Source organism: Arvicola amphibius, chromosome 12 (assembly GCF_903992535.2).
Source record: "Arvicola amphibius chromosome 12, mArvAmp1.2, whole genome shotgun sequence".
In the NCBI taxonomy this organism is placed as follows: Eukaryota; Metazoa; Chordata; class Mammalia; order Rodentia; family Cricetidae; genus Arvicola; species Arvicola amphibius.
In genome coordinates, this window is record NC_052058.2 from 152263225 (window position 1) to 152290073 (window position 26849).

Here is a 26849-nt window from a genome sequence, read left to right on the forward strand (position 1 = left end):
TTCTAGATGAGCAAATTGAGGCTTTTGTGTGTGTGTGGGGGGGGGGTCATGTCTTTCCTTTGCTCCTAAAAGATGATATATGTCATAATGCTTTCATGGGCCAATCCAGTGGTTTGAATTGGACCCCAGTTCATAGTGCAATAGCACGAGCAGATAGGAGTTTTTGTCCCTGAGAGAGCACCTGGCATTGATACTTGGTGAAATCCAGTGTACCTGCTTGTAATTTCACACTCAAAGCTCCAGTCTGATATTTTTTTCCCCTTTGTAACTATCATAGATATCTTTGCCTGTTATGGGAGTAAATGAAGCATTTGTTGTGGGTTTGGTGAGTTTTGTTGTCGTTTGGGACAGCTCCTTGGCTGGCCTGGAGCCTACTCTGTAGACCAGGCTGGTCTCGAACTCACAGAGATCTGCCTGCCTCAGTTCTCTCAGTGCTGGGGCTAAAGGTGTGCATCACCATGCCCAGTTTGGTTTGATGTTTTGTTTGCTTGTTTTGAGACAGGATCTCTCTATTGTAGTCCTGGCTGTCCAGGAACTAGCTTCGTAGACCAGCTGGCCTTGAACTCAGAAATCCTCCTACCTTTGCTTTCCAAGAGCTGGGATTAAAGGAGTGGACCACAGCGTGAGACTGGTTTGGTGTTTTTGGCAGGGTTTCCCAGTGTAGCTAGGGTTGGCCTCCTGCCTTAGCCCAAGGTTTAGGAGTTCAGACATGCACCACAGCACCTGGTTTATGTGATGCTGGGGTTCACATTCAGGGCACTGAGATGCTAGGCAAGCACTGCACAGACTGAGCTGTGTTCCAGCCTCAAAGTAAGTTTATAAAAGGCTCACATCCTAAATTGGTGGTGGTGGTGCAGGCCTTCACCCCAGCACTTGTGAACTGGAGGCAGGAGGATTTGGATTTCAAGGCTAGATTTTTTTTTTTTCTCCAAAGAATCAAACTAGAGGCTGGAGAGATGGCTCAGCAGTTAAAGGTTAAGGCAGTAAGGTCCTTAGTTCAGAACTGACTGCCTGGGCTACATAGTAAAGATGCTGTTAAAACCAAACCCAGGTGGGCAAGATGATACAGCACGGAAAGCACCTGCTGCCAAGCCTGACTCTACTACCTAAGGTCAACCCCCAGAGCCTCACGCTGTGCACACGGATACACACACTTTTTGGTTGTTGCTTTTTTGAGACAGGGTTTCTCCATGCAGTCCTGGCTGGCCTTGAACTTGCTCTATAGACCAGGCTGGCCTAGAACTCACAGAGATATGCCTCCCAATTGTTGAGATTGAAAGCATGTGCCATTCCCCCTAGCCCCATATTTTTTTTTAAGAGCTGTAATCTTAGCACTTGGGAGGTACAGGCAGGAGGATCAGAAGTTCCAGGTCATTAGCTACATGTAGATCTGGAGGCTATCCTGCCTCAAAAATCAAACAAAGAAAAATTGAAACCCCAAACTTTGTTCGCAGAAGTGTTTCTCATAGCGACATATTGGACATACTATTTTCACGGCTGAAGGTCTTCAAATGCCTTAGCTTGACTCTGGGCCTCATGGTCAGTGTTAGGAATCAGTCCCATGTTCTCTAGCCATGTGAGCTTTGCAGAGACCTTCAGTAATTTGCTAGGACTTAAAAGACAAGAGATCTATCTCACAAATAGCGTTTGCTGACCATCTGAAAAGCCCTGAGTTCCACACTAAAAAAATATACCTATAATCACAGCACTCCAGAAGCTGAGGCAGGAGGATTATAAGTTCAACGCCAGCCATGGTCACATAGTGAAACCCCACTTCAATAAAATAAAAGAAAACAAAAAGAAAACTTAAGGACAGTTAGTTGGCTGTATTGAGTGTACAGTGGGCTATGCCTGGTAAACACATCTACAAATGTATCGTTATGAAAATACATGGAATATGTCTAACCTGCTCCATTGAAGACAATATACTGTCAGCACTAAGCCTTCCCCCAGCCTGAATGTGGGGGCAGACCTGGATCTGGGGCTTGGCTGGCTGCTACCACCAGCATTGCCAGAAAGCATCCCCCACTACATTTGCTTAGCCTAGGAAAGATCACGATTCAAAATGCCAAGTGCAATTTCTACAAAAACGCTTATCACTCTAAGACGACCTCAATGTAAAAATGATCTGTTTGAGCCATTAAGGCAAAGACCATCCATACCGGAAGACCTTTATCCCTTTTCCACCATCTGGCTTAACACTCTGCTCCTTCCTCTCTTTTTCAGTCACGAGTCCAGGTCTGGCCCCTGGGGACATTTTTCCTCCCAGCTGACAGCCTGGCTACCCCTCCTCTGTAGCCCTACAGATGTGTGGGGGTTGCCACAGGCTCCCCAGGGAAAGCCCAAGGCTGCAATCATAACGGGGCGGGAAAGGATGTAACTGACCTTCTCCCTTCCCTTCCTCCCCCTCCTTTCCTCTTCCCCTCTTCCCTGCTCCAGGCCTCCTCTCCTGGGCAGCAGAGAAGCTCTCTTCTGCCCCCACCTGCCCTTAGCAGGTCATTGCCTGGCCTCCAGCCCTATATCCATGGAGACTCGCCCCCCCCCCCCCCCCCCCGCCCCCAGAGTCTTCTTTTTGTCCAGCTGGGTTTCAAACTCAGGACCCTGTACGTGCCAGGCAAGTTGTTGACCTACATTCCCAGTGCACAGATTCTTTTTTTTTTTTTTTTTTTTTTGCTGTTATTGTTTGTGTATGAGCACAGGGACGCACATGTCAAAGGCATGTGTGTGGGGGAGGAAGACAACTTTGGGAGCTGGTTCTCTCCTTCCACCATGGGCTCTGGGCATTGAACTAATTTAGACAAGTGCTCTCACCTGCTGAGCCGTCTCCCCGCAGTTCTGACCTTTTGCCCACATCCTTCCCATTGCGGGTGTCTGGCTAGTTCTAGGACCTGACCAACGCTGTAACTGGGAGCTGCTGAGCACTTGAAACATGGCTAGTTTGAAAGGAGGTGTGTGGGAGGCTTTGCACAGAAAGAAATTAAGATTTTATTAAACTTTATTAAATAAGTTTATATTATTATGTGGGTGGAAAGAAAGACTTTGGAGATATACTGGGTTAACTAAAATATATTTAAAATGAACTAGACCTCTCTCTCCTTCTCTTTCATTCTTTCTTCTCTGTCCGGGGGCCTCTATCCCAAATGCTAGGCAAATGCCGTATCACTGAGTTAAGGTGCCATTTTTTTTTTTTAAATAATGTCTCACTGAGTTATTTAGACTGGCCTGGACTGATGACCTCCTGCCTCAGCTTCCCAACTAGTGTTACTAACTTGCTCCTCCCAGGCTTGGTTTCCTTTGCACTTTAAAAGATGTGGCTGCTGCCGGGCGGTGGTGGCGCACGCCTTTAATCCCAGCACTCGGGAGGCAGAGGCAGGTGGATCTCTGTGAGTTCAAGGCCAGCCTGGTCTACAAGAGCTAGTTCCAGGACAGGCTCTAAAAAAGCTGCAGAGAAACCCTGACTCGAAAAACAAAAAAAAAAAAAAAAAAAAAAAAAAAAAAAAAAAAAAAAGATGTGGCTGCTGGCCACAGTAAATGTGTTGGTGCCTTCCTGTGTGACGTCACATGTCTTAGAGGCCCAGCGCCGGGGAGGTAGAGGAGAAAGATCACAAGTTCGAGGTTACCATCAATCGCCTGAGACGAGCCTGAGATACATGAGACGCTATGGAAAAGACATGGGACAGGCGTAAGAGTGTATTTGTGTTCTCCATCATGTTTGTGTTGGACAGCGGTGGCCTAGGTCTTCTCTTTTGTCATACAACCCCAAGTGCCACTTGAATCATTCTGCTATGACTGCTACATCCATCTCCAACTATGCCGTTGTTCCAAGGCTGTAGACTAGATACCAGCTTTTACTACAGATCCAAGCAGACTGGTCTCTTGGCGCAGGGGCCTCTGAACCCAAGCTGGTCGGGGGAAACATTCAGGAGTTGGCCACTCATGTTTCGTACTGATCTGTCCCCAAGTGGAACAGGGTCGTCAAGATCCTGAGTGGGCAACGTGACTCTGTCGTTTTGTTTCCACACCTGTAAAATGGGCAGCTGGCCTTGCCGCCTGACCGCCGTAGGTGGACTGAGGATGGGCAGAAAACACGTAGCGTAGCTCCGAAAAGGTAGTTAGCATAAGATGGGAAACCTGCCCGGTGACTGGCTCCTTTGTTTCCTTTCTGAAAGGGGGTGTGCTCTTGTCCCCTTTCCATGGGGGACACCTGGGTAGAAGGGGGCCCAGGTAGCTTATGGAAGGCATTCTTGATTGAGCTCCTAGAGACAGGGCTGGGGGAAAGAGGCTCAGTAGGCTGGTGTGGGATGAAGCAGGGCCAGCTTCCCAGCCTGCATGCAGGTCTCCGCCTCTCTGAGAAGAGCGGGAATGGCCGCTGTGGGATTTGAGGCTGGGACTGCAGTGTCTCTGGAATCTGTGACCCCCACTAAGATCGACGCTTACAAACCGGGTGTGCTCTTCAAGCTGAAGAATAGGTCAGGATCCATGCTGGCGGACAGAGAAGCCCCGGACTGCAGGTGTAGTATTGTCTACACTGGAGCTGGGCCGTCAGGGAGGAGACCAGAGAATCCCTGAAAGTTCAAAGAGGGCACCTGTGCAAATCGCCCTTTCTTGGAGAAGGATCGGGGTCCTGGGCCTGCCATCCAGTGCTTGTGGCAGAGGAGTTGGAGCCGTCACAGGTTTGTTTCATGGTGTGTGAGTGGGTTTTCTGTTGCTATGAAAAAGCACCCCAGAGAAACACTTAAAATGAAGGTTTAGCTTTTTAATTATCATGCCTACAGAGGTTCCCACTCATACTCACTGCAGGCTTGCGTTGAGATGGAACAACATGGAAGAGAGGGTGCGGTAGAACAATATACCCAGCCTACCTCATGGCAGCCAGGGAAAGCAGAGAGACAGAGAGGAGGAGTCTGGACAAAAGATACACACTTAAAGGTGTGTCCCAGTGACCCACTCTTCCGACCAGGCTTTCCCTCTGATTCAGTGTGTTGATGGATTAGCCTGCTGGTGAAGCGAGCCCCTCGCTGCTGTACATCAGTGACTCCTCTGTTGCATCGACTGAGGACCAAGCCTTAACACTTGAGCCTTTGTGAGTGACACTTCATTTTCACATTCTGTGCAGTTTCTGCTTCTGGCTAAGGAGAAGCAAGCAGTTTGGAAAAAGAAGGAGGATTTCGGAGCCTGCAGAGATCCTGAAGATCTCCAGGCCTGCTTCTTCCTCCCCAGCACTTCCTGGCTGTTCCCTCATAACTTCTGCTTTCATTGGCCCATGCAAACTCACCTCTCTCCTTCTCTCATCTCCTCTCCCTCCTCCATCTTTTGAGACAGGGGCTCACCGTGTAGCCCTAACTGGCCTGGAATTTATTACATAGGCCAGGCTGGTCTTGAACTCACCGAGATATACCTGCCTCTGCTGGGACTAAAGGCATATGTCATTATGCCAAGAAAAGGCCATTTGTTTTGAGCTGTCTGATGAGGGTCTGGGAACTGAACTCAAGTCCTCTTTAAGAATAGCAAGCATTCTTAACTGTGGAAACATCTTTCCAACCCCACCCCCTTTTAAAATAGGGTCTCATGTGTCTAGGTTGGCTTCAGGCTCACTGTGCAACCAAGGATGACTTTGAACTTCTGATTCTCCCATCATCCCCAGAGTACTAGCATTACAGGACCGCACCACCGTTTCCAGCTGGCATGGTGCCAGGAAAGGAACCCAATACTTCTTGATGCTAGACCTGTTTATAAAAATGGTATAGATTTGTGGACCTATTGGAAGCTATCAAAACACATCAGGGAAGAAAATTACTTCAAACCCAGCTCACCAGGGACAGCCAATGTGCCGATAACTTTGGGGGACTTGTTTCTGGAGTTCTTTCTAGGCAGTTTGGTGTTGGGTTTCCCCAGCATTACAATCCCAGTCTTCATGCATTGTTGTGGGCATGTTCCTATGTTACTGCAAGACCCTGAGAAGCATCATTTCCTAGAGATCATTCTCAGGATGGAGCAATGGTTCAGTGGCTAAGAGCCCTGGCTGTCCTTACATAGAACCATGTTCCAGCACCCACATGACAGCTCACAATCACCTGTAACTCCAGTTTCAGGAGATTGGAGGTCCTCTGCTCTGGCCTTCTCAGGCACCAGGCACCTACAATGCAGCACGATGCACCATCATATAGGCAAAACATTCATTCACACGGAATAAACGAAGTTTTAGAGGCCATTTGCTCATTGTTAGATAGATGGTTGGGCAGGTTCTGAGTTCACTTTTTGGTGATTAACGCAGCAGAGGTGGAGGTTGTCTCATCTGTCACTGGGGCAGCGAGGGTCTGTGTCTTGGAAGCAACCCACCCTTCACCCTGAGTTGGTGGTGTTCTACTATCTTGCCGGGGTGCCTGTCCAGTGTGATTGCCGGAGACAGACCCAGTGCCTCCCGGGTAGTGGAAGAGTCTGACTCTGAGAAAAAGAGCTCCCTAGCATAGGAGCGAGTGTGGTGGGTGCGTTGAAGTGGTGAGCTTCCTGTCACCATAAGCACTCAGAGATCAAATCTAGGGGCTGCCCTCCTGTACCAACACTTGTGCTGTGTTGAGGGGAGGGGCCGCCTCTTGCATCCATCCCATCTCTCAGTTCTGGAGTGTTGTCTGAATCTGTCACAAACTCCTCAGCCGGGGGTGGTTAGTGGTCAAAGAGAGACAGCCTAGATGAGGAGGAGGACCGGTGAAATTGGAGCGAAAGCCCACGTTGGATTTCAGTTCTCCCTTTTCCATTATTCTGAGCAAAGCATAGTTATTCCTCTGGGGCCTCAGCTTCCTTGCATATAAATGGGGTAATAACACTTGTGCTACCTACCTTGAAGAAGTATTTTTTTACATGTATCTTTTTGTTGTTGTTGTTGTTGTTGTTTTTGTTTTTTGAGACGGGGTGTCTCTGTAGCTTTAGAGCCTGTCCCAGAACTCACTTTGTAGACCAGGCTGGCCTCGAACTCACAAGAGATCTGCCTGTCTCGCAGCCGGGCGGTGGTGGCGCACGCCTTTAATCCCAGCACTCGGGAGGCAGAGGCAGGCAGATCTCTGTGAGTTCGAGGCCATCCTGGTCTACAAGAGCTAGTTCCAGGACAGGCTCTAAAAAAAGCTGCAGAGAAACCCTGTCTCGAAAAAACCAAAAAAAAAAAAAAGAGAGAGATCTGCCTGTCTTTGCCTCCCATGTGCACCACCACTGCCTGGCTTACATGTGTATCATTTGTGTGCACATATGTGCGTGTGAGTAGAAGGCAGAGGACAACGTGCAGTAGTCAATTCTCTCCCACCATGTCAGTTCCAGGGATTGGACTCAGGTTTTCAGGCTTGACAGCAAGTGCCTTTACCTGCTCAGCCATCCCATGGGCCCTTGCAGAAGTACTGAGAAAGCCTCAGAACATAAAAGGGATTATTAATGGCCATGCCAGCAGTAATACAGTGAGGTCATACTAATGGAGTAAATTTAGAGCCTGTCCCTCTGCCACATTTCTACTACCTGTCGCATATAACCTCACGTCATTTATTTATTTATTTATTTATTTATTTATTTATTTATTTGTTTATATTTTTGAGACAGGTTCTCAGGGCGATCTTGAACTCACTGTGTGGCTGAGAATGACCTTGGCTTTCTGACCTTCCTCTTCCTACTTCCTGAGTGCTGGGATTACAGGCACGCACCTCCATACTGGTTCTGTGGTTCTAGAGATCAAATCCAGGGCTTTGTGCATGCTAGCCAGGGACTCTACTATTGCCGGCCCTGGCTCACCCTCTTGGTTGTTCTTGCAGATCGATGCCGCCTCCTTAATTGCTGCCTCCGTCATGGCAGCCCCCTGCGCTTTGGCACTCTCCAAGCTGGTCTACCCGGAGGTGGAGGAGTCCAAGTTCCGGAGTGAGGAAGGGGTGAAGCTGACTTATGGGTGAGTGCAGCAGGGGGGCTATCACAGAGGGCATGGGTCCTGGGTGGGGGAGCAGGGGTAGAAAGGAACAGTGCTGTCCTTGCCTCATTTCCACTTTCCACGGAGCTCTCTCTCCCATTGCTACCTTGGCTTCACAAGCAAAAACAGACTTTTTTTTTTAAAGAACTAGTTGATTTATTTACTATGCGTGAGTATTTGCCTGTGTGTCTGTATCTGCATCATGAGCTTGAGGAGGCCAGAAGAGGGTATGGAATCCCCTGGAACCAGAGCCTCCATGTGGCTTAGGTTATGAGCCTCCATATGGGTTGGTTATGAGCCTCCATTCGGGTCCTGGGAATTGAACGCGGGTCCTCTGGAAGTGCAGCCAGTTACTTCTAACGTGTGAACCATCTCTCCAACCCGAACACAGACTTGTTGAATGAGGTAGGAAAACGGCCAGCCTAACTACATAGCAAGGTCTGAACCAACTTGGGCTCCACAGTGAGACTCATATATCAACAGGACAAAACTAAGAAAAAAACCCCAACAAGTACTGATTGCATTTTTCAAGTCATAATCTGCTTCTGACCAGAAAGAAAAAAAAAAGGGCTGATCAAGGTTCACCCAGTGGGGCTCAGTTCTTGATGAGGCCCAGTGTTGCTCCTTGCTACCATCGCTGCACGCCTGACCCCTGACCACCAGGTGGCAGCCTTACATTGATAAGTGGCGTGTCAGGTCCTAACAGGCCGTTGTCAGGGTCTTAGCCATCACTATTAGACAATCCTTTAAAACTGGTGAAAAGACTCTGGGTGTGGTGTCTTATGTCCATGATCCCAGCACCTGGGAGATGGAGTCAGAAAGGCAAGGAATTGGAGGCCATCCTTACTACATGGTAAATTCCCAGCTAGCCTAGGCTCTGTGAGGCCCTGTCTCAATCCTCAGAAGTGGAAAAGACCCACGTGTGAGTTACCCAAACTTCTTGTGAGTTATTCACACATCTTGAGGCTTTGGGGCTGCTCTTTCCTGTGGAAATAGACTGTAAACCACCTCTATCATCCCCCTCTTCCTCTTTCTCTTTTTCTTCTCTTCTTCCTCCTCCCCTCCCTGTGCCCCTCCCCACCTTGAGACAAGGTCTTAAGTATCCCATCTAGTCTCAAACTGGCTGGGTATCTGAGGATGACCTTGAACTTCTGACCTTTTGCCTCTACTGCCTGCGTGTTGGGATTATAGGTGTACTATCACATCCAATTTATGGGGTGCTGGGAAATCGAACCCAGAGTCTTGCACCTGCTAGACAAGCACTCCACCAGCTGAATTACATGCTTAACATTTATTATATATTTTCTAGTAAACTTCTTTATACACATGCATATTTACAGGCTTATTTCTTTTTATTTTATGTATATGATTGGCTTTGCCTGCATGTAAGTGTACTGCATGCATTCCTGGTGCCCTTAGAGAGCAGAAGGAAACAGATCCCCCAGTTAGCTAGAGGTAGGGACAGTTGTAAGCTGCCAGGGTCTGGGAACTGAACCCGAGTCCTCTGCAAGCAGCAAGATCTCTTAACCATTGAGCCATCTCTCCAGCCCCTTGGCATCTTTAGTTGCATTTCCGTTATTGATTATGTGTGCATGAGTGTGTTCATGTGTGTCACAGCACTTGTGTGGAGGCTCCGGGACATTCAGAGGACCCTCAGAGAAAGAAAAGGACCTCAAGAGGGAAAGGGGGCTGCTGGTCACAGAACTGAGACAAGATCAGGTTTCTGCAAAGGCTGCAAGGCAGAAGATGATAGCTCAGTGTATCTCTGGCCTCTTGAAAGCAGGCTGGTCCCTGTCAGCTCTGCTTCTACCATGTGGGTCCCAAGCATCAGACCCAGGTTATCAGCCTTGGCAGCAAGCATCTTCTTTTTTAGACATAGCTGGCTTGGAACTCACTATGTAGACCAAGCTGACCTCAAACTTACAGAGATCTGCTGGGATTAAAGGTGTGTGCCCTCAAGCCTGGCTTCTGGTCGCTTTTTAAAAATAAAGAGAAACAGATGTTCTTAATAAGATCTTTTGCTCTAACCAATATATCAAAAACATTTTCATTTCATCAGGCGACTCATAAAAATAATAAGAGACCAGGCATGGTGGTACAGGTCTTTAATCTCAGCACTTGGTGGATCTCTATGAGTTCTAGGCCAGCCTGTCTACATCATGAGTTCCAGGATAGCCAGGGCTACATAGAGAGACCCTGAATCAACAAAATAAAACAAAAGCTAAAATCTTTTCCCCTTCCTCCTCCCCTCGTCTCAGATTCTCAAAATATAAGTGGAATATTGAATTTACAGCACAGTGTGGTTGGGGCCAGCCTGCTTGAATTTACAGCACAGTGTGGTTAGGGTCAGCCTGCTTGCAAGTGACCAAAGGCACTGGATTATCAACTGTCCTGCAGTGCAGCCCAGAACCTGGGTGTTTTCCTCATTCTTTGACCAGCAGGTCCCCCTTTCCTCCTCTTATCTCTCTCTTGAAGTTCTTTCCTCTCCCTGTCTTGGAAAGAAAACAAGCCTCCTCGGTTCTGAAACCCTCTGTCCAAGGTCCCTCTTTGGACCTATAATGGGGAGGGGGGCTTTCCTGTTTCTGGGGACATACTAGTAATGACACCTATTGATCCTGATGCTAGAGACGCTCGGAACCTCGTGGAAGCAGCCAGCTCTGGGGCTGCCATCTCAGTGAAGGTCGTCGCCAACATTGCTGCCAATCTGATTGCCATCCTGGCTGTCCTGGCCTTCATCAACGCTGCCCTTTCCTGGCTGGGGGACATGGTGGATATCCAGGGACTCAGCTTCCAGGTGTGGCTGTGGTGGAGGGGAGGGTCTCAGGGTAGGGAACGACAGACGGGGACCCTGTCTGACCCAGATCTCTTTATCCTCAGCTCATCTGCTCCTACATCCTGCGGCCTGTGGCCTTCTTGATGGGCGTGGCCTGGGAGGACTGTCCGGTGGTGGCAGAGCTGCTGGGCGTCAAACTGTTCCTGAATGAGTTTGTGGCCTATCAAGAGCTTTCCCAGTACAAACAGCGCCGCCTGGCAGGGGCTGAGGAGTGGCTCGGTGACCAGAAACAGTGGATCTCTGTGAGTGCCCCACTCCTTCCTGGCAGTGCGGGGATGGCCCAGCATTCATTCCCTAGGGCCCCTGGCAACTGTTTTTGTGTTTCTCTGGGCCTGCCAGAGGCACACTGAGGTGACACTTAAGCACCCATACCCTGCTCTCCTGGCAGACCAGACAGACATCAGGGCCGCACTGTGAGCTCCCGAAAGAGATTTGTCTGAGACCAAGTTCCAGATGGGCCACTGCTAGCTTTGGCCTTGGGTGAGCTACTGTGTCATGCCTCTCTTTTGGAGAACAGGGATGTAACGCCTGCCACCTCTCCCCCAAAGGGGCATGTGGGATTGCCTGGTGAACTAAAGAACGAGTGAGCTGGGAGACCCTACACCACAGCCCCTGATGGTACACATGGTGTGCAGTCTAGGGCTTGGCTTTTTTCATTGACATTTATTCTAAAAACACCACCATGAACAAAATGACAGAAGACCTATATGACATTCACCTTTCTGAAAGAATACAAAGTCAGAACATAATGTTGGGAATAAAAAAAAAATCTGTAATCTCACTATCCTAAAATGACGACTATTGCTATTTTATCCATCTTTTTCTTTTTCATTGCTGTTTGGGAGTCAGGGATTCGTGTAGCTCAGGCTAGCCAAAGGTACGTGGAAGAATGGCCTTGAACTCCTGATCCTTCTGGAGTGTGGGGATTAGTGGTGTGAGCCTCCACGAGCAGCTTCTTTTGTTTTTTTTTTTCTAAGACAGAATTCACAGTTACTATAGGCCAGCTTTCTCCCTCATCATTAAAATGTATGTAGATTTTTATTTTCAGTGTTGGAGATAAGATCCTAAACACTTGTTGTGCATACTAAACACTGAGCTATGCATTTGAAATTTATGTTCACCCCCCCCCCCATTTTTTTTAAGAGACAGGGTTTTTCTATGTAGCCTTGGCTCTGAATCTCCCCTTGTAGACCAGGCTAGTCTTCTAGTCTTTGCCTCCTGAATGCTGAGATTAAAGATATTTGCCACCATGCCCTGCTCCAAAATTCATGTATCTTTAAATTATTTGATACTAGTCATTTCAGTGTGTGTGTGTGTGTGTGTGTGTGTGTGTGTGTTGCACATATGGAAGCCAGGGAACAACTTGCAGGAGTTGATTGACAGTTGACTGTCAGCCTTAACAGCAAGCATTTTCCCATCTCACAGGCTCAAATTTGAGTGTCTCACAGTATTTACCAGTCTTGTGCTGTTGGGTCATTCATCTGAACTCCTTATTTGGCTGTGTGTATGGCAATGTTGAAATGACTCTCAGTGTATAGAACTTTCCCTGACCCCTGGGTCATTTCTTCAGGAGCTTCCTCAGGTGGGTGAGCAGAACTCCACGCAAAGCCCGCAGCAACTTTCCTAACGAGCATGTGGTTAAACGCCTCATTGGGCTCGCTGCTGTCACCACCGGAAACAAAGCAGCAGCCTTGGAAGCCTCTGTACTTCAGAGCAAGCTTGGGGGCTGAGGGTGTAGCTCAGTTGGTAGAGTGCTTGCCTGGCCACACACAAAGCCCAGGGTTCCATCCCCAGCACCGTACAAACTGGGCGTGGTAGCGTATGGGCAAGGTAGTGTAAGTGGGTTAGGAGTTCAAGGTCATCCTCAGTTATAATTATCTCGAGACCAGTTTAAGACTATTTGAAGCCCTGTCTCCCAAACCAAAGGTGGGCACTTAGGATATAGGCCGAAGGACAGCTGAGAGAGGGGCTGGGTCTTTGAGGCAGTAAAGTGGGAGCTCCCTTAAAGTGGGAGAATAAGACTAGCAAAGGAGCCTCCTGAAGGGCCCCAAGGCCATAAAGGAATTGAGTGAATTAATATTAGGGAGGGAGAGATGGCTCAGAGGTTAAGAGCACTGGCTGCACTTTCAGAGGTCCTGAGTTCAAATCCCAGCACCCACGTGGTGGCTCACAACCATCTGTAATGAGATCTGGTGTCCTCTCCTGGCACAAAGGTGTACGTGCAGAAAGAGCACGCATACACATAAAATAAACAAATCTTTAAAAAAAAGAAAAAAGGACTAGGGAGGCTTCATGGCCTGGGGTGAGGCCTCTTTGTAATCTGTATTTCCAGGTCAGAGCAGAAGTCCTGACGACGTACGCCCTCTGCGGATTCTCCAACTTGAGCTCCATCGGCATCATGCTCGGAGGCCTGAGTGAGTCCCTGGCCTTTGAAGCAGCCAGGAGCCTCCCGCTCAATGGGGATGGCTGGGAAGTGTTGATGGGGACAGTGAGCATAGGTTGATGAAGGACACCCTCACCATGTCCCCTTCCTGCTCCCCCACTTTTTCCCCTCTCGATGTGAGTCTTCTGGCTCATCTCTGCTTCCCACTGTGCCCTCACAGCCAGGGAGAGGAAGGCCCCTCGTGAGTGTGGCTCAGCCCAGATGGGCACAGCTGCAGTTGGCCTGGTTTAGAGAGAGTAAAACTTTGTGTTGGAGAAGTGAAGTGATTGCCAGGGAACGGCTTGGCCTGTGTTTATCAATATGCCGCCACACCCCAAACCCATCTTCCTAGCTGGGCATAGTAGCATATATCTATAATCTCAGCACCCAGAAGGCTGAAACTGGAGAATCATGACTTCAAACCCAGCCTCAGCTATATGAAACCTTGTCACAAAACAGAACAAACGACAACACACACATACCCCAAGGCTGGGGATGTCACTCAGTTGCTAGAGTGCTTACTTTGCATGCTGGAGACTGTGTTTAACCTCCAGTACCAGATCAGCAGGGTACAGTGGCTCATACCTGAAATCTCTACATTGGAGAGGCAGAGGCAGGAAGATCAGGAGTTCAAGGCCAGTCTGGGCTGTGTGAGACCCTGTCTCATAAAAAGAGAAAGAGAAACCAACTTCTTTTCCACCTCCTCCTACAGTGCGTGGGGTGAAGGGGACATTATTGAAAGCTTCTTGATAGGTCAGGGGACAATGAAGGGCCACATCTGCCCTCCTGCTACTCAGCAGAGGAGGCGGTGCCAGAGCTTCAGGAGGTGGGCAGAGGGGTGGGGTGGGTGGTTTCCTTGACCCTGAGCTCTCTTGCCCCTCTTGCAGGCTCTCTGGTGCCCCAGCGGAGGAGTGACTTCTCCCAGATTGTGCTCCGGGCACTGATCACTGGGGGCTTTGTGTCCCTGGTGAACGCCTGTGTGGCAGGTAAGTGCTGCGTGTCCACCAGGCTCAGAACCCCGCGTCCCGGTTTCTCCTAGGCGGGCAGGGTTGGCTCCCGGGCTAAGCCTCCAAGCTGCTTCCCTCCACAGGGATCCTCTACGTGCCCAGAGGGGTCGAGGTGGACTGCGTATCTCTTCTGAACGAGACCCTCAGCAGCAGCAGCTTTGAGGTGTACCAGTGCTGTGGCCAGGTCTTCCAGGGGTGAGCGCCTGGGCCGTGGGTGGTGGCTAATCTGGGTTTCCAGTCACAGAGTCCAAGACTGAAGTATCCTACCTGCTTTCGTGCTTTCGGCACTAGGGGGCGGGGTAGGAGGAACGTTCGGGCTGCCCCAGTTGTGAGGGGCGGGGGTGGCAGGGTGGAGTGCGTGGGGCGGGGGCGGGAGCAGGGAATGAAGGCTTAAAGACCAAGGCTGTGGTGGAAAGGTGGACCAGAGATATGGAGCGACTTTCCTAGGGCCGCACAGTCTATGAACTGTCACAGAAGTGACCTGGATGTCCTACTGTGGCTTTCGCTTTCTTCTCAGCACCAGCTTGGAGTTCAGCCCCGAGGCCCTGGACAACTGCTGTCGGTTTTACAATCGCACGATCTGCACATAGCTGGACCTGAACATCTTCCTACCCACAGGGGTCATTCAGCCCGGGAAGTGTCTGTCCTCAAGGAGGCTGTGGGACTCATCAGTACTTCCATTCTACAACCGGGCAAGGGTGCTACAGGGAATGAACCCTCCCTCACCCCTAGCCCCACCCCCACTCCCGGTCGCTTCACTGCTCCTCCATGCCCTACCTCTTCAAGTGTGAGTTCCCCACATCTCCTCTGCTCCCGTGCGCTCTGTGGGCTAACATTCCCGTCCTCTCTAGCCCTCTTTCCTTAGCGTCCTCATGTGCACCTGCCCCAGGCCTCCTCCCTGCTCCCTCCCAAGCCTCAGACTTCAGTTCCCAGAGCTCTTTCTAAACCCGCATCCTGTGGGACAACATCTCAGTGGGTGCCATGGTCTGAGGGTCCCGTGACCCACTCAGTTTGGAACACTGAGCTAAATAAAGTTAGACAGGGTTAGTTTGTCTTGGTTTTTAGATGGGGTCTCATGCAGCTCATTCTGTAGCTGGTCCCGATCCTCCTGCTGTCGAGTGCAGGTGTGCCCATTAAACCTGACCCTTAAGAACTTGTTATTTGAGCTGTCAAGAGGCCTCAGCTGGTAAAGGCATCTGACGCTAAACTCGATGAGCTGAATCCCGTAGTAAAAGAGAATGACTTCTGCTTGTTGTCCTCTGACCTCGACATGTGTACTATGGCAATGCCCCCACACCCTCCCGATGAAAAATAACAAAATGCAGCCGGGCAGTGGTGGCGCACACCTTTAATCCCAGCACTCAAGAGGAAGAGGCAGGTGGAGCTCTGAGTTTGAGACCAGCCTGGTCTACATAGAGAGTTTCAGGAGAGTCAAGGGTACACAGAGAAACCCTGTCTTGGAAAACCAATAATAATAAATAATAATAATAATATATAATTTTAAAACTATTATTTGTGTGTGTGTGCACATATCACCGCACACATGTGGAGATCAAAGAACAACCTTTGAGCCGGGCCGTGGTGGCGCATGCCTTTAATCCCAGCACTCGGGAGGCAGAGGCAGGCGGATCTCTGTGAGTTCGAGGCCAGCCTGGTCTACAAGAGCTAGTTCCAGGACAGGCTCTAGAAACTACAGGGAAACCCTGTCTCGAAAACCAAAAAAAAAAAAAAAAAAAAAAAAAGAACAACCTTTGAGAGTATGTTCTTTCCTTCCACCTTTGTATGTTATGGATTCTGAGGATCAAACTCAAGTCTTGTCTTCAGACTTGCACGGCTCTTTACCTGAGGAGCCATCTGTCAGCCCAAGAAGTTTCTTTGTTTTGTTCTTTTCTGCTTGTTTGTTTGTTTGTGACAGGGTCTTACTATGCAGCCCTGGCTGTCCTGGAACTCACTGTATAGACCAAGCTGGCCTCGAACTTGCTTAATTACCCCCACCTGTCTCCTGAATGCTGGGATTAGCACCCTCAGCTCTGGGAACTTTTCTTGAAGGAAGTATCTTTTTGAAGGTGTCACAGAATACAGTTGGGCAAATACCTCAGAGTCATATTGCTTTATTTTCCCTCATTGTGGCACTAGATTGCACAGACTGGGATCAGACAGGACGCTTAGTGCTTTATAGGGTTTTCTTTAAGTCCTTGTGCCAATCCTGTGAGGTTGGCACTATTGTTATCCCTAGTTGGCAAGTCAGAGCCCCAGAGAGGTTGAACACCTTGCCCAATGAAACAGCTGGAAAGAAGGAGAGGCAGGTTTTAAACCCAGGGCATTAGAAAGTTCGGTCATCAGTGATGTGTTTATTTCTCTGCTAGGCCACCAGTGTTGGCGGAACTCCTCTGGGTAACTAGATAGCTGCTTCTTTTCCTCATGCCTTGCCTTGAGCCCATTAGGTCGGGTTTTGATATGTGTTTCCAAATATCCAAAGACCCCTGAGCTGGTTAGTCTATGCTTCCACTGGTTTATGGGCAAGTCTGTGGATCATTCTCCTGATTGTGTGTTGATATGGGAGGGCCCAGCCCACTGTGGGTGGTTCTACCGCTAGGTAGGTGGTCTTGGGTTGTATTTGAAACCAAACTGAACAAGATGTGAACAAGTCAGTAAGCAGCATTTCTCTGTGGTCCCTACTTCAGCTCCTGCATCAGCTTCCCTAGGTAATGGCCTATGCTTGAGATATGTAAATCAAATAAATTCTTTCCTCCTGAGCTGGTTTTGGTCAGTTTTATCACAGCGGTGAAAGGAAACTCAAGAGATTGGTACCAGAGAGAAGAGTTTTATGGGTTTTGGAGAGGATTGTGGATGCCCTTGGGACTTTGGAAAAATTGTTGAGTGCTTAAAACTTAATGGGCTGTTCTGTGGAAACTTGAAAGACAAGAATCCTGAGAGAAATGCAGATGGTGGAGACCCGGCTTCTGAAGCTTCAGAGCCCCTCAAAGACTAGCAAGGCTATTTGTATGATTTGAGTCAGTCCATGGAAGTGAAACTGTTAGTTTACTGGGACAATCAGGGCTGGTGAGCTGGCATGAAAAATCAGCTCTGATTAACAGAACCCAGAATCATTGAGTTAAAATCTTCTGGGAAGCATTTCCTCAAGATGGGCATATAGAAATGGTGGCCAGCTGGAGTGTCAAGGCCGTGCATCCAGCTGGCAGCAGACTATGGCAATGTGAAAGAGACTCGCATGCCATACTGGTTTTGAAGGCCTGAAGGGGTCATGGAGAGCAGCAAGGAGTCCCTGAGGCTTGGCACGGTGTAGAACTAGGAGGGACCGTTGGTGAAGGTGCTCTCAGTCACAGTGACAACTCTAGGACTTTGGGGGTCATGAAGAGAAGCTGAGGCACAGCACCATGTGCCAGAGTCAGCCATTCTGAAGATGCCAGGGGAGAACACTGGCATAGGTGCAGCCTCAGTTGCAGTAAAGACCCCAGCATATGGGAGATGCCAGGACTGTGGGATGACCACCCAGGACAGCAGCGGGGATGGAGTGGAGCTGGCCTGAGTCTATGAGACTAGCTTTTCATGTTAGAAATGGCGGAGCTGGGAAAATGGGACGCCCAAACCCTTTGGAGCCCAGAAGATCATGAGTGAGTCCTACATGTCAGAGATTGAGCTTTGCAAACTGTTGAGTTTGATATGGTTGTGATCGTGCCCTGGTTCTTCCTTTTGGAACAAGAAAGTATATAATTTATTTTGGATTTTATAGGAATCCGCAGTTAAGAGACTTAGAATATTTAACTTTATTTATTTTTATTGCATATGTGTAAGATGTATGGTTGTGGGCACACACATTTACTACAGTGTGTGTGTGTGTGTGTGTGTGTGCACTTGTGTCCACCAACAGACAACCTGTGTAGTCTGTTTTCTCCTTTCATCTTTATGTGTGTTCCAGGGATTGAACCCAGGTCATCAGACTTCCATGCCAAGCTCTTTACCCATGGAGCCATTTTACTGGCTCTGACTTTGGTTGTGTTTAAAATAATTTATTTTTATCTTATGTGTGCGAGTGTTTGTGTGCATATATTATGTGTACTATGAATGTGTCTGGTGCCCTCAGAGGTCAGAAGAGGGTGTCGGATCCTCTGGAACTGGAGTTAGAGACAGCTGTGGATGCTGGGAACCTGGGTCCTCTATAAGAAAAGCAAGTACTTTTAATCTCTGAGCCATCTCTCCAGCCACAACTTTATTTTAAAGAGATATTGAACTTTTAAGTGATTGTTGTTTTTTTTTTAAAGACTGAAAGTTAGAGGAGTGAAGGAGGGAGAGGAGCTGTGGTTGGTATATAAAATGAATTTAAAAAATCAGAAAAAGAATGTGGGACTTTTAAAAGTTGGACCACATTTTTTTTTATTTTGATCTTAGTATTAGTATGAGATCTTGGAAACAAAAAACCTTAAAGGTTCTGGTTTAATAGAGATGTATTTATGTGTCAGGTTGACCTGGGGTCATTTGTGTTGACTGGTCTTTGTCAACTTGACACAATTTAGAGTAACCAGGGAAGAGAGCCTCAGCCAAGGAATTATCAGATTAGTCTGTGGGAATGTCTTTAGGGCATTTTCTTGATTGCTCATTGATATGGAAGGGCCAAGCCCACCGTGGGCAGCACCAGCCCTAGGCAGGCCGCCTTGGGCTGTATAAAAATACAAGATGAACAAGCAAATAGGCAGTATTCCTCCATGGCCTTTGCTACAGCTCCTGCCTTGGGTTCTGGCTGGACCCATCAATCATGGACTGTGTTTGGGACATGTAAACCAAGCAGACCCTTCCTTCCCCAAGCTGGTCTTGGCAGTGTCTTCTCACAGCAGGAAAAGCAGCCTGGGACACCTTCTTTTGCTTCTGGAGTTCTCTCTGGTGCACCCTCCCCTGTCCTTCCTTCCCAGGCTCCTATCTCAATATTCATTGGCTTCAGGGACCTTATGCACCTGTTTCTTCACCTCTACCTGTCACCTCCAACCTCCTTCCCAGTACAGACTGTACTTGCCTGAGGCAGAAGGAACTTGGAGCCCTGTGTGGCAGCTACTGGCTCTACCACAATGATCTGGGTCCTGTTGTCTTGGCCATGTATTTTTGTTCCAAGGGCACCTTCCTTTCTCTGTAGGCCCCATAGCAGACCTGAGTCCCAGTCCTCTGCACCCTTTGCTATGCACTGTGGAAGCTTGGCTTGACTCCTGTACCCCATGGCTATGGCCCTGGCCTTTTCTAACTCCTAAACCCTCCTCCCACAGCCCTTGAACTATTAGCGGGACGCCGCTGAAGTTGTACACACAGCTGTCTTCCAAGGTCAAACCTCCACCCCCTTTCACCTCTCTGTTGGGTCTAACTGTCCTTGTCCTGATGTTCTGGGCTCACTACATGGCCAGTGATGTTCCTGGGGAAATGGCAGCTCCTTGGACATGGGCTTCACGGTGTTTCTAGTTTTCTCCCCAAGTAACGAGCATTGTGCTGGACTTAGGTTTGTGGAAATGAATAACAATTCACTGAGAGTCCTTCGTGGAGACAGCACTGCTGAGCTGATCTGGGCTTGAGATCTGGGTGCCATGAGATTAGGGTCAGAAGTTAGCATTCTGTGAGCCAGAATGGGGTTCTCATGAGATTTTAACCATGCTGGCACCTTCCGGTCTCAAAACCTGTGCGAAATGAATTCCTGTTGTGTATAAGCCATCCTGGTCATAGTATTTGTAATGGAGACTGATGTAAGACAGAAGAGCCCCACCCTCATGATCTCATCTGAACCTAATGACCATCGACAAGCCCAACCTCCAAATCCATCGCATTGGGAGCCAGGGCTTCATCACAAGAGCTAATGGGATAAAACCCAGTGCACAGAGCCTGTTATGCACCCGACTCTGAGCAGAGCTTATGGGAACAGCAGGGCCCAGACCCTACAGGAAACCAAAGGACTGGATTCTTCCTTAGAGAGGAGGGAGTTGCCCCCACCTCCTTCCTAAGTGCTGGGTTTACAGATATGTGCCACTAGGCCTTGAGCCAATGCCAAGCTTTTTGTTGTTGATTTGAGACAAGGTTTCTCTGTGTAGTTCTGACCATCCTGACGACCTGCCTGCCTCTGCCTCCCAAGTGTTAGGATTAAAGGCATGCGTGCACCACCACCACCCGGCTCATACTTTAATTTTGGTGTCTGAATGTACGTCTGTACTCCACTTGAGTGCCTGGTGTCTGCAGGGTCCAGCAGAGGGCATCGGATCCCCTGGAACTGGAGTTACAGATGATGGTGAGCCACCAGGTGGGTGCTGGGACTCAAACCCTGTTCTTCTGGAAGACCAGCCAGTGCTCTTAACCACTAAGATATCTCTCCAGCCCTGGCACACTTAATTAATTAATTAATTTATTTATTGGAGACTGTTTCTATATTACAAAGAGAAATGGGTTGTTTGAATTCATTTATATCAAGGGCCATCTATTTTGCTGTTGTTGTTGTTATTATTGTTTTCAAGGCAGGGTTTCTCTGTGTAACAGCTCTGGCTGGCCTGGAATTTGCTCTGTAGCTCAGGCTGGCCTTGAACTCACAGAGTTCTGCCTGCCTCTGCCTCCTGAGTGTGGGGAATAAAGGCATGCGCCACCACGTCCGGCAAGGCTTATCTATTTAAAGACAAAATGTGCTGCAATATTTGGATTGTCTACAAGATAATAACAATATTTATATATTAATAAATTTTGTCTGAAGCCCAATCTAACAATTCAAAAACCATTATTATATTAAATATGTGACTGTGATTGCATGTTTCCCATAAGCATGTAGATTCTGTGTTCTGTAGTTGGTATAGTAATGATCAATATATTTATTATTTTAAATTAATTCCTGGTGGGCTTGTCTGGTAATTGACTCTTTTTAGCTCTCACAACCATATGAATGATTGGTTTGCTATGGAGATCTTAGCAAAAACTCTACATTGGCAGCCCTTCGTTGATGCCATGCTCCTGTCCCCTTTTGCTATCCCCTGCATGGACCAGCGTACTAGCAACACTTAGGGCACTGTAAGTTTAGTGTGGGCAAGAACCCTCCCAGGCAGATGGGTCAGAGGCCCTATATCAAGCTGATTGAAGCAGGCTGGAGTGGTCAGAGAAGGTCTGTCTTGCCTTTAAGGTGGGGCAGGACCTGCAACCGAGTGGGGGGGGTAGGGGTGTAGTAGGAAAAACACACTAGGGGGAATAAAGGCATAGGCAAAAGCTTGGCATAGCAAAGCTGGAAGGGTAGCCCGTTGCTGGGTCCCGGCCTCTCCATCTCATCTAGAGAACATCTGTGTGAGGCCTACCTGTCCTGGTGCACATCGCTTCCTGCAGTGTGCCTTCTCCCCCCTTGGTCCCTGATGACGCTTCTAGGAAGACAATAGGACAAATGACAAGAAAACGGTAACAAAGACCCATGAGGACACTTACCCATCAGAGCTTGTCAGGGACTGGTTCCAGGATCCCATGCAGATGCCCAGATTACAGATGCGCAAGCCCCTTGTATAAAAGGTTGCTGGCTATGTGGGAAGCATGCTTGTAATCCCCGTACCCAGCAAGTTTGGGGTCAGCCTAGGTGACATGAGACACTGCTTCAAAAACAAAAATACACTAAATCAAATCAAATCAAATGCTGTTCATTTGTGCACGGCCTGAATAGATCCTACTCTAGGTCTGCTACAGTCAGAACACAATAGGTGTGTGTAGACAGATGCGATCCCGTGTTGTGAGGGACTTACGGCAGAATGCGCATGCTCAGGGCGCATGCCGTACTCCCGCTCCTTGCAGTTTTGTTTTCTAGAACATTTTCAACCTACAGTTGGTGGAACCCGTGGGTATAGAAACCACAGATGCAGAGGGTAAGCTGTATAGGGCTGTATTATGTTTCATTTTATCGTGTGTGTGTGTGTGTGACAGAGAGAGAGAGAGAGAGAGAGAGAGAGAGAGAGAGAGAGAGAGAGAGAGAGAGAGAGAGAGAGAGAGAGATCGCCTGCTTCTGCCTCCTGAGTGCTGGGATTAAAGGTGTGCGCCACCACCACCCAACTAACCTCATTTTGTCTTTTGTTTTTTGTTTTTTGGAGACAGGGTTTCCCTGTAGTTTCTAGAGCCTGTCCTGGAACTAGCTCTTGTAGACCAGGCTGGCCTCGAACTCAGAGATCCGCCTGCCTCTGCCTCCCAAGTGCTGGGATTAAAGGCGTGCGCCACCACCGCCTTGCTAACCTCATTTTTTTTTTTTTTTTGGAAAAAAAAAAAGCCTCAATTCTTTATTGTTGGAGTTAATGAAGTTACTTTTTCAATTGCTATGAAATTGTCTGCAGTTCCACCCGATTCCTGTAACTACATTATTGCAGATGTGAACCAACTAGTCCATGGCTTACATTTCAGTTTTTAAAATAATTAATTTATGTGGGCGTATGCATGCACTATATCATGCGTATGAAGGCCAGAGGACCACCTGTGGGGGTCAGTTATCCTTTCCTGCCATGTGGGCTCAAGAGAGCAGCTCAGGTTGTCAGGCTTGGTGGCAAGTACCCTCACCCATGCAGCCAGCTCCCCAGCCTCATGACTGTGTTTTTGCATAACTTTGTCCTTAGAGTATTTTTAGTTAGTTAAAACTAACAGAGATTTATGTGCTTGGAGGTTAGGCCCGCATTTGAAATTCCTTCAGGAGAACTAGGTCAAGGCAGATTGTGTGTGTGCGTGCGTGTGTGTGTGCACGTGCGTGCGTGCGTGCGTGCGTGCGTGCGTGTGTGTGTGTGTGTGTGTGTGTGTGTGTGTGGTGTGATTTTTTATTTTGACACAAGGTTTCATGTATTCTATGCTGGCCTCAAGGCTGCTCTAGCCAAGGATGGAGTTGAACTTCTATCCTTCCGCCTCCACCTCCTGAGTGATGAGATTGTAAGTGTGGACCAGCAGAGGCAGTTTCTGTGGTTCTGGGGAGACTGTGAGGAAGCAGTCCTGCTAACTGAGCTACAGCCCCTTTCACGCCAGAAAACCGAGCAGAATTTCAAAGACAACGGAAGACGTCTGAATCGTTTACACAAACACGTCTCCTGGGGACAGTAGCTTGACTGCCATCTCTTTAAGCGTGGGCGACACTTCAGAAATGTGGTTCCAGAGAGCACAGCAGCGGAGATAGAGGAAGTAAGAAAGGAAGTTTGCAGGAGAGAGGCCTCCTAGGTATGGTTAACACCAGCAGGGAGGGGCCTGGTGGCACCCACTCTGGGAGCGGGGCTGAGAATGACCCTTCTCCTCTGTGGTCTCGCTCCCTCAACCTAGAACCTCAGTCTAAACACAGGGAAAGCATTGAACAAACTCAAACCATGACATACTCTACAAAGAATTTAACCACGATGCCACAGAATTGTCAGAGCCTTCGCCCACAAGGAAAACCTGCCCAGTGGAACCTAAGGAGACGGGGTGACTAAGTGTGATATTGTAGTGGTTAAGTTGTGTTCTTCCCCCACCCCACCACCAGAGCTCAAGCCCTAATCCCCAACATCTGTGAGCACTCCCTTATTTGGAAGCAGAGTGTTACAGTTCCGATCTAGAGTATCCCCGAAAGGTGATGTGTTGGAGGCTTGGCCCCCAGGCTGGGAGATGCTGAGGATGGGCCTAGTGGGAAGAAGGTCGTTCCTTGGGGAGATAGTTCACTGGAGAAGAGATCAGAACCCTACTTCCTTTCTGTTTTTCTTTCTTTGCTTCCTGATCACCTTGCATTGACCTAAACAACAGAGCCAAATGACCACAGACCAAAACCTCTGCAGCCATGGTCCTGAGTTCCTAGCAAGTGGGTTATCCCAGACAGTGCTGTCATCATGACAGGAAGCTGACTAACGCATTGGTCCTGCAGGTGTAAATTAAGGATCCAGGATGAGAGCATCTTGTATTTCAGTATGACAGGGAATGGCAGGTAGAAGAAGGACAACAACATCTGAGACTCTCAGACCCAAAGACGCACACAGAAGAAAGCCATGTGTAAAATGAGGGAGATGAGAGTCCTGCTCTTACAGACTGGGAAGGACGGAGCCAGCAAGAGTTCTTCGGGCAGAGAAGGAGCCTCCCTTCCTTATGGAGCTTAGCTGGGCCTGACAGACACAGCTGCCAACATCTGTGCTCCAGACCCCTGAGAATAAACCTCTGTTGTAGGCCAACAACTTTATCGCACTCAGTTAAGGCAGCCTCAGGAGACAGATACAAACATCTTGGGAAGAAAAAGGACCTCAGTGTGGGGGTCCCTGCGACCAGCATAGCAGTGGTCAATGGGAGGTTTGACTAAGTAGCCAGTGTTGGTTCAAACTTCGGGAGTCTGACTCTGAGGAGTTCATTTAAGCACAGCACAATTTGGTGAAAGATTTCCCGGTGATAACTAACTCAATCCCATGTGCACAATAAAGTTTAAGATGTAGCCAGGTAGTGGCGGCACACACCTTTAATCCCAGCGCTCGGGAGGCAGAGGCAGGTGGATCTCTGGGAACTTGAGGACAGCCTGGTCTACAAGAGTAAGTTCCGGGACAGCCAGGGCTGTGCAGAGAAACCCTGTCTCAAAAAAAACCAAAGACCAAACCAAAACAAAAATAAACAATAAAAGCTGAAGATGTGAGTACGTCGAAACTCTTTGTAAAATCCACGTGATACCTTCCATAAGATGGGTTCTGTGGACTGACAAGCTCACAACAAGGGTCTGCGGAAGGATAGTGCGAAGGTCACCACACTATTCGTCATCTCTGTTTTGGGGCAGATAACAGGTTATGCATCCCTCCCTTTAAAAGGACAACCCTGTATGTTGAACACTTCTGCTTCCTCTAGTGCTTATCTATGAGCACAAGGACCTGACCATCAGGGAAATAATGAAGTCCAAATCAAATATTGAGTTCGGCTCCCAGAGCGTCATTGTTACAATGAACCACACTGTCTCGTTCTCCTTGGGACACTATAACAAAACAAACACAAACCACATGGCTCACAAACAACAGAAAGTTTTCTCTCACCATTCTGGAGACTGTGTAATCCAAGATCAGATCCAGCATCCTGCTGTGTTGAAAAGCCAGAGTCTAACTCAGGCCTCTTATAAGGACGTCAACCCATTTGTGGAGCATCTGCTTTCACTACGTGACCACCTCCCAAAGGCCCCGCTCTGATATGATCACCTTGGAGGCATAAAATGCAGTCCAGCACATAGCAGAGCCTGACATTAACGAAACTTGGGGTGGGGCGCATGGGAACTCTGGATTATTTCTGAAACCTTTCTGTCAATCTAAACGTCTAAAATGTAAAAGCTCGCTCTACTGAATCTTTTTTTTGACATTTTGTTTTATGTGTGCACGTGTATGGGTCAGGTACCTGAAGGTCAGAGGGCATCTTGCTGAAGTCGGTCGGTTCTTTCCTTCTACGGTGTGGGTCCCATGTATCAAACTCAGGTCTTTGGGCATGGTGGCCGGTGTTTTGACCTGCTGCGCCATCTTGCTGGCCTCTATTTTATATTCTTGAGAGACTCTCATTGTACAGTCCAGACTTCAAACTCAGTCCTTTTGTCTTGGCTTCCTGAGTGCTGGGGATCAGCACTTGCAGCTGTGGGTCACCATTTCCAGCTCCTAAAAGTCCATTAAAAAAAAAAAAGAGTCGTGGAGGGGAACCCCAGTGTGGACAACTTGTAATTTAGCCTGAAGTATCTCTGCCCCTGATAGTGATACTCCGGGTCAGCATCGGGGTCTTTCTGTCCTTCTTCCTAGAGCCCTGTTCTCACCTCTGCTTCCCCTCACTGACTCTGCCTTCAGCTGAATATGAGTGAGATCTGACCTCTTTCCAACCATGTGGCAAACATCATCGACATGAAATTACCCATGAGTCACAACTAGTGAGCCCCAAGTTTTTAGACAGGACCTTAAACATCATTTTGAGGGTGACCACACCCCCTCCCCTGCCTCCCAGTATTTCTGAGAAATTTTACACCCGTGACATGGAGGGTGTCTGTCACCACATTTTGTTTTTGGTTTTGTTTTGTATGTTAATGGTAAGACTCCACTCCTAGGAGTGATTCACTGACTGAGCAGGACCGAACGCCTGACCCAGGAAGAGCCAAGTCCATATTTTTGCCAAGGGCCTTTCAGATTTGTGCAAAAGAATATGAATTATAAAACCCAGAGGCAGAGAGCTGGGAGCTGAGTCACCACCACGGGGCTGTCTGTGAGCTGAGCTCACCCCTATCCTGCTGCATGGGGCAGTCTGTGAGCTGAGTTCACCCCATCTCCTGCATGGGGCTGTCTGTGAGCTGAGCTCATCCCATCTCCTGCACGGGGCTGTCTGTGAGCTGAGCTCACCCCTATCCTGCTGCATGAGGCTGTCTGTGAGCTGAGCTCACCCCATCTCCTGCACGGGGCTGTCTGTGAGCTGAGCTCACCCCTATCCTGCATGGGGCTGTCTGTGTGCTGAGCTCACCCCATCTCCTGCATGGGGCTGTCTGTGAGCTGAGCTCACCCCATCTCCTGCACGGGGCTGTCTGTGAGCTGAGCTCACCCCTATCCTGCATGGGGCTGTCTGTGTGCTGAGCTCACCCCATCTCCTGCATGGGGCTGTCTGTGAGCTGAGCTCACCCCATCTCCTGCACGGGGCTGTCTGTGAGCTGAGCTCACCCCT

At 48.7% G+C, this 26849-nt stretch overlaps 1 protein-coding gene across 1 annotated transcript in view; it reads left to right on the plus strand.

The window, feature by feature from the left end:
- Window positions 1-15510, plus strand: part of Slc28a1 (solute carrier family 28 member 1) — a 43829-nt gene extending 28319 nt beyond the window's left edge. The window contains exons 12-18 of the mRNA XM_038313908.1: window positions 7791-7921; window positions 10565-10733; window positions 10817-11014; window positions 13105-13186; window positions 14082-14180; window positions 14285-14396; window positions 14719-15510. Coding sequence (XP_038169836.1) covers window positions 7791-7921; window positions 10565-10733; window positions 10817-11014; window positions 13105-13186; window positions 14082-14180; window positions 14285-14396; window positions 14719-14791 — 864 coding nt within the window. The 3' untranslated portion in view covers window positions 14792-15510. The remainder of the gene's footprint in view (window positions 1-7790; window positions 7922-10564; window positions 10734-10816; window positions 11015-13104; window positions 13187-14081; window positions 14181-14284; window positions 14397-14718) is intronic.
- The last annotated feature ends 11339 nt before the right edge of the window (window positions 15511-26849 follow it).